The sequence below is a fragment of the Pelmatolapia mariae genome, linkage group LG6, assembly GCF_036321145.2.
Source record: "Pelmatolapia mariae isolate MD_Pm_ZW linkage group LG6, Pm_UMD_F_2, whole genome shotgun sequence".
In the NCBI taxonomy this organism is placed as follows: domain Eukaryota; kingdom Metazoa; phylum Chordata; class Actinopteri; order Cichliformes; family Cichlidae; genus Pelmatolapia; species Pelmatolapia mariae.
Window position 1 is genome coordinate 5,446,610 of NC_086232.1, and position 6,688 is coordinate 5,453,297.

General features: G+C 47.5%; 4 protein-coding genes across 4 annotated transcripts in view; 1 reads left to right on the top strand and 3 right to left on the bottom strand.

Annotated features, from left to right (window-relative positions):
- The window catches only part of LOC134628408 (histone H3), a 420-nt gene extending 300 nt beyond the window's left edge, over positions 1-120 (bottom strand). The window contains exon 1 of the mRNA XM_063475075.1: positions 1-120. This exon is cut by the window's left edge and continues 300 nt beyond it. Coding sequence (XP_063331145.1) covers positions 1-120 — 120 coding nt within the window.
- A 311-nt stretch (positions 121-431) lies between these two features.
- Positions 432-876, top strand: LOC134628892 (histone H2A). The gene has a single exon (XM_063475707.1). It carries the CDS (start codon positions 462-464, stop codon positions 846-848), a length of 387 nt encoding a protein of 128 aa, XP_063331777.1. The 5' UTR covers positions 432-461; the 3' UTR covers positions 849-876.
- A 1,656-nt stretch (positions 877-2,532) lies between these two features.
- LOC134628409 (histone H1-like) lies at positions 2,533-3,216 on the bottom strand. Its single transcript, XM_063475076.1, has one exon. It carries the CDS (start codon positions 3,214-3,216, stop codon positions 2,533-2,535), a length of 684 nt encoding a protein of 227 aa, XP_063331146.1.
- A 2,397-nt stretch (positions 3,217-5,613) lies between these two features.
- LOC134628410 (histone H2B 1/2) lies at positions 5,614-6,452 on the bottom strand. The gene has a single exon (XM_063475077.1). The coding sequence runs from the start codon at positions 6,442-6,444 to the stop codon at positions 6,070-6,072; it is 375 nt and encodes a 124-aa protein (XP_063331147.1). The 5' UTR covers positions 6,445-6,452; the 3' UTR covers positions 5,614-6,069.
- Positions 6,453-6,688: the final 236 nt, after the last annotated feature.

A 6,688-nucleotide genomic window follows, 5' to 3' on the forward strand; every position in this document is an offset into this window, starting at 1 on the left:
GTGAGGCTTCTTGACGCCTCCGGTGGCCGGGGCGCTCTTACGAGCGGCCTTGGTGGCCAGCTGCTTTCTGGGGGCTTTGCCGCCAGTGGATTTGCGAGCGGTCTGCTTGGTTCTTGCCATTCTTTCTCTCTTTGCTTTCCCTGTGTTTAAAACAGAAAATATAACAACCGGAGGAGACTCGCCGCTCTTAAAGTGTGTGACTGGCTGTGACGCGGTGCCGCTGCGGCTCGTGATTGGTGAGGGGCTCCACGTGGTGCTCAGCACCGCTCGGAGGAGCACCGCCCCGCCTCGGTGTTTGCTGCTCATTGGAGGAAGGTGCTTTGAAAATGCGCGCTGCCGCGAGCCTGTCTGCGATTGGTGTGTGACGAAGCCGCCCGCGCTCTGCGGAAATATAAGCCAGGCTCGGCGCCGATCGGGCCACATTTCCTTTGAGTGTTAACACTGCGAAGAGAAGCATCAAAATGAGTGGGCGTGGCAAAACCGGAGGCAAAGCCAGAGCTAAGGCTAAGACCCGTTCATCCCGTGCCGGGCTCCAGTTCCCAGTGGGTCGTGTCCACAGGCTGCTGCGCAAAGGCAACTATGCGGAGCGCGTGGGTGCCGGCGCCCCCGTCTACCTGGCAGCTGTGCTCGAGTACCTGACCGCTGAGATTCTCGAGCTGGCTGGCAACGCAGCCCGCGACAACAAGAAGACTCGTATCATCCCACGTCACCTGCAGCTGGCCGTGCGCAACGACGAGGAGCTCAACAAGCTCCTTGGCGGAGTCACCATCGCCCAGGGTGGTGTGCTGCCCAACATCCAGGCCGTGCTGCTGCCCAAGAAGACCGAGAAGCCCGTCAAGGCCAAGTAAATGCCAAAGGCTCTGCTTCACGCACCAAGCAAACAAACAAACAAACAAAGGCTCTTTTCAGAGCCACACACACTTCTTTCTGAGCAAACATCCTCGTGGCTCTTTATCTGTTATATGTATATGGAAATGTAATATTACTTTATTCTCGCCAACTTCCAAGTGTATAATCATTACCTTTAGTTACTTACCTCTTTACTCTTACAAAATTATTCCAGAATACTCTGCTTACCAGCAACTCATGTAATACTGCACACTTCTTATTGGATCAAAACCGCTTGCAGTCTCTCTCGCAGCGTGATCGAGGCCTGTGCCTTTTTGACCTCCGTTAGCGTGTATCTTTCAGAAATCTGTCACTTTATTCTAACAAACTTGCTCAAGTCAAAAGATCACGTTCAACACAACTGACTACATCACTTTTTTACTGTCTTAACAATTTGGAGCTACTCATTACTGATACGCTAACTACGGCCGTAGACATGTAAACAGACACGACGTGGTTCATGACACATGAGGCAAGACCACAAACCTTGTCAAACGCAATAGTAAGCCATAACACAGGAGGGGAGGGACGTGTGGAGTACTCTGGTGCTGCAGGAACTATCCAGGTGCAGAGGGAGGAAAATGTGGAGCCGTTTGCCACGTGTTCAGCGCTGCTGCTGAATTTGGGGAAATTTTGGAAAGTCGCTTAGGCTTAGGTTTTTGTGTCTATATTTTGAAATAAGGCGAATTCCCCCGCATCCTTAACGCCAAGGAAGCCCATTTGTTGAAATGTACATTAATCAGAATGGTCATGACATTAGTCATGAAATAAATACGTGCTACAATAAATAGCTGCATGGGTTCAGCTTGGAGTAAAAAGTGTGTGCTTGAAATCACCTAATATCAGTTCAACTGGCCTAGATTTAGTCAGGTCGGGTTGTAGAGTGGAGCATTTAATTTGATTATGTTGGCTCGGTATTCTTAAAATATACAGTGTGTTTCCACTAAAACAGCCTTTTAGAAATAAAAATAGAACTGAAAAATAGTCCATACGTAGATAATAACATGCATCTATTAATTATTTCCAGTCATATGTGGTGTTTATTTAAAAAAAAATGTAGGTGATGACTTTTAAAGGTTTCTTGTATGATAATGTTTCATAGTAAGAGATAACAAGTGGTCTGATGTATTGACTATGAAGGTATGATTGTAAATATAGTTGTAGATTTCTGAAGACACAGCACTCGTGTACATAGGACTGTTCCCAGCACAAACACGTGACCCTATACTGTGTTCTCTGCATCTGTTCCATTGTTGCGCTGATCATCGCCTGCGCGCGCACGCGCACACACACACACACACACACACACACACCTCTTTAGCACTTTTCATTTTTAAGTGTTGTCTTACAGTATGTTTTGCACCCAGCATCGCAGCAATTTCCTAATGTCGTAACCCCCCCCCAACCGCATTTGGCAATAAAACTCTTTCTGATTGTGAAATGTGAGCCATGATAGTAATACAAGCTGCAAATGTTATGAGAAAAATGGGGGGGGGGGGGGGGGGGAGAGTGTATCATACGTGCTTTAACAATAATAATATTATTATGAATAATAGAGCGTTGCGTGATAGTGAGGAAGGAGCTCTTGCGTGTTGCTGTGGTGGCTCTGAGAAGAGCCGTTGAGTGTGAGAGAGTGTTGCCAGCTCACTTCTTCTTGCCTGCTGTGGCCGCCTTCTTGACTTTGGGCTTGGCGGCCTTCTTGGCAGGGGCTTTCTTGGCTGCGGGAGCCTTCTTGGTGACCTTCTTGGGGCTCTTGGCTGCCGCCTTCTTGGGGCTCTTGGTGGCCTTCTTGGCTGCCGCCGCAGCGGGCTTCTTGGCCTTCTTGGGGGACTTCTTAGCGGCTGCGGGCTTCTTGGCTGCCGCTGCCTTCTTGGGCTTTTTAGGGGCTGCTGCCGGCTTCTTGGCTTTGGCAGCGGCCGGCTTCTTGGCTTTGGCAGCGGCCGGCTTCTTGGCTTTGGCAGCGGCCGGCTTCTTGGCTTTGGCAGCGGCCGGCTTCTTGGCTTTGCTCTCGGTAGCTTTCTTGTTCATCTTGAAGGATCCGGAGGCCCCGGTGCCCTTGGTCTGCACCAGAGTGCCTTTGGCCACCAGGCTCTTGATGGCGGTCTTGACGCGGGCCTTGTTCTTGTCCACATCGTAGCCTCCGGCAGCCAGAGCCTTCTTGAGAGCGGCTGTGGACACGCCGCTGCGCTCCTTGGAAGCGGCCACGGCTTTCACGATCAGCTCGCCCACGCTGGGACCCACCTTCTTCGGCTTGGAAGCCGTCGTCTTCTTCTTGGCCGCCTTGGCCGGGGCGGCAGCGGCCGCAGGTGCGGGTGCTTCCTCTGACATTTTTCCCTTTCGCTTCTGATCGAGAGTCACGGTGCAGTGATGGCAACTCGGAAGCGTCACGCTGCACTTAAACGCACCATGAGAACCGTGGAGAGTGAATGTAGCGCGCGCCGCTCTCGCGTGCGCCACGCAATGCTTCAGTTTGTGTTTCGTGTCTCGGGATCAAAGAGCTCAAAGTGAGTGTGTGAGCAGCACTGCAGGCCGACAGTGGAGCAGTCCACAGCGGACTCGTGTCTCCTCGGGCAGGCCTCGTGTCGGGCTCTGGTGCTCTCTGCTCTTGCTTCGTGGAGCCTCCAAAGCTTAGCGACTCAATGCGGAGCTCAGCGCTGCTCGGCGGCTTTTTGCGCTCTTTTCTTTCCTAAAACGAAGGAGCCGCAGAAGAGCTCCGTGAAAAGCCCTTTTCCAGCTCAGACACATGTTCGTTCACGCACTCAGAGTTAAAAGCAGCATCTGATGAGCGCAGCTGTGCGACAAAGTGACGCCGCGAACTCCCAGCAAACACACCGATGCAGCTGGAGGCCCACGGAGCAGCGAGACTTCTGTGAGAGCTGCTCACTTCTAACCAAAGCACAGCGGCCTCGAGTTCCACTCACGTTGTTGTATATCAGAAGTCACCATTAGTTAGTCACCTTACGGCAGCTCGCTTCCACACTTTGGCCCTGATCTCTTAGTCTGCATCAGTCTGTTTCCTTCCAGCTACAGACTACAGCTACAGTTACCGACTCTACAATAAACAACAACAGCGTGAATACACACATCCACCAACTGATCACTAAGTATCTCAATGTGCAATACTCAATACCTGCTAAAAAAAGAACATCCAACCATCTCACTATTAAACATTCTCTTTTTGTCGCTACTAGTCAAACGTATTTTTATTTCTATTTCATTTATTTAATCAGAGTAATATTGCTGTTATTTTTTGGCATTTATTTAATCCTGCTCTGTCCACGTTGCTGCTGTAACAAGGTGAATTTCCCAGCTCTGGGACTAATAAAGCTTATCTTACGTCCTGGATAGCGACCTCAGTCTAATCTAGTACAGTGCATTTAATTATGCCCAGTATATCTGTGCTCCTTTTTCTGCAGGATTCTATTATTCTTCCACCCACTAAAAAAAATGTGTAACCACAGATTGTTGTCCAAGATGAGTAAAATGCTGCACAATACCTCCCATCATGTGCTTGACCAGTCACAGAAGAGCGTTTAGTGAGAGACTGAGATTTCCAAAATTCACCTCTGAATCTGAATCAGAATGGGTTTTATAGCCAAATGTTGAGCAGGTTTACAACATTAGGAAATTGCTTCGGTACTTAGTGCAAAACATACTGTAAGACAACACTTAAAAAAACATAAAAATTAAAAGTGCTAAGCAGATAAATATATACACCTCTATGTATACCTTTTAAACACCACAGGAAATCATTCCTCCTGTACAACTCCTCCATCTTATTCACAGCACTTGCTACAAAGATGCCTTCCATCCAGGGGTACCAAAAGTGGGGGAAGAGAAAACACGTTGGACTCCTTTTCTTATAATAAAAAATACAAAAAAAAAAATATTAATAATAACTTTAAAAAATTATATTAATGATAGTAATTCATACCTTTCCTAGTATCCATTTTGGCATCTAGGGTAGCTAATGTTTGCCCTCTAATAGTCCAAACAAACCACGCCTTTATCATAGTTGTTAGTCTAGTTGTGTGATTATAGTGTTAAAGTTCACATCATCAAGTCAAGTGGCTTTGTCATTTCAACCATGTGCAGTGGTACAGTACACAGTGAAGCAAGACAGCGTTCCTCCAAGAGCGTGGTGCTACATAGGACAATCAACACAGGACCACATAAAGTGCAAATGTACAACATAAGAACAACGGTGTGACCCCAGATCAGAACGATACAGACAAGACAGTGCAATAGAGAACTGCAACATGAATGTTGAAACTAAATTTTAGGTTTACTGCTTCTTTGGATTCAGCTATGCAATATTTTTGTGAAATGACAAACTTAACTTTGGATATCAGGAGGGGGGGGGGGGGGGGAGAACAAACCCCCCCCACACACACACACACAAAACACTTCCATTTTACACACAGTAAAGAAACTGTCAAAAATGAGTCACTGGCCAGAGCAACATGTGTTTGGGTATTTTGTGGAAAAAGTACTGTTTTCAATTTGTTTTTTGGAATTTGCTTTGTATTGAATATATTTGGAAATCAGAATTTAAAAAAAAAAAAAAAAAAATTAATTGCCCCTTATCCCCAAGGGGCAATTAAGACACAATAGAGCAGCATGACGTTGAAGACAAGGACAGGGCATAAGCAGGCAATAAGAATGAGATAATAAATACAGAATATACACAGTTTTAAAATTAAAGTGACTGAATAGGTGAATAAATAAGTGACTAAAAGTGAATAAAGTGTCAGCTGTACAAAAAGAGCATAGAGTAGTTTGTTTACAGGTGTGGGAAATGGTCTTAAGGGCTGGAGTTAAAAAGCAGAGTGGCTTTGGGGACAAAGCTGGCTCTCCCTCCTCTCAGTCCTGCAGGAAATGCAGCGGAGGCGCCGCCCACAGGGGAGCCATTGAAATGCACTGAAAGACTGTCAAATATAAAGTCGCATTAATGTTGTATTTGTAGTTACTTTGTCATCGTTTCACAACAAAAACAAGAAGACATTTCCTGAGTCTGGGTCAATGTAGCGGATCAATAGCACCTAGTGACAAAGAACCATATCCGCGATTCCAGTAGTTGGCAACATAGTAACTAGCACGTTTGACGGTAGGACGTATGCTCTTTAGTTCAAAGTGGGTGGCTCTGAAAAGAGCCGTTGGGTTGACTGACAGCAGATCAGTTTACTTGGAGCTGGTGTACTTGGTGACGGCCTTGGTGCCCTCAGACACTGCGTGCTTGGCCAGCTCACCGGGGAGCAGCAGGCGCACTGCGGTCTGGATCTCCCTGGACGTGATGGTGGAGCGTTTGTTGTAGTGGGCCAGGCGAGAGGCCTCGGCAGCGATGCGCTCGAAGATGTCGTTGACAAACGAGTTCATGATGCTCATGGCCTTGGAGGAGATCCCGGTGTCGGGGTGGACCTGCTTCAGCACCTTGTACACGTAGATGGCGTAGCTCTCCTTCCTGGTCTTTCGCTTCTTCTTGCCGCCCTTGCCGGCGGTCTTGGTCACGGCTTTCTTAGAGCCCTTCTTGGGCGCTGACTTTGCGGGTTCAGGCATTTTGTTTCTTCGGTACTCTGCAGCAACGAATGAGCTGTGTGATAGAAAACAGCTCCCTTTATACAGGCTGTATGCTAATATCACTGCGCAGGCCCTCGGTTCTCATTGGCTGAGCTGCACAGTGGGCCGGACATTGTGTTGGAGGAAATCTATGAATTGTGCTAAAACAGGCGCGCATCTAACAAAGAAGTGGTCTGTGTGATTGTTTCCTCATTTGTTGGAACAGTCATTTGTATTAAATGAG

Coding starts and splice junctions, on each gene's coding strand:
- LOC134628892 (XM_063475707.1), top strand. CDS start 462: ATGAGTGGGCGTGGCAAAACCGGAGGCAAAGCCAGAGCTAAGGCTAAG.
- LOC134628409 (XM_063475076.1), bottom strand. CDS start 3,216: ATGTCAGAGGAAGCACCCGCACCTGCGGCCGCTGCCGCCCCGGCCAAG.
- LOC134628410 (XM_063475077.1), bottom strand. CDS start 6,444: ATGCCTGAACCCGCAAAGTCAGCGCCCAAGAAGGGCTCTAAGAAAGCC.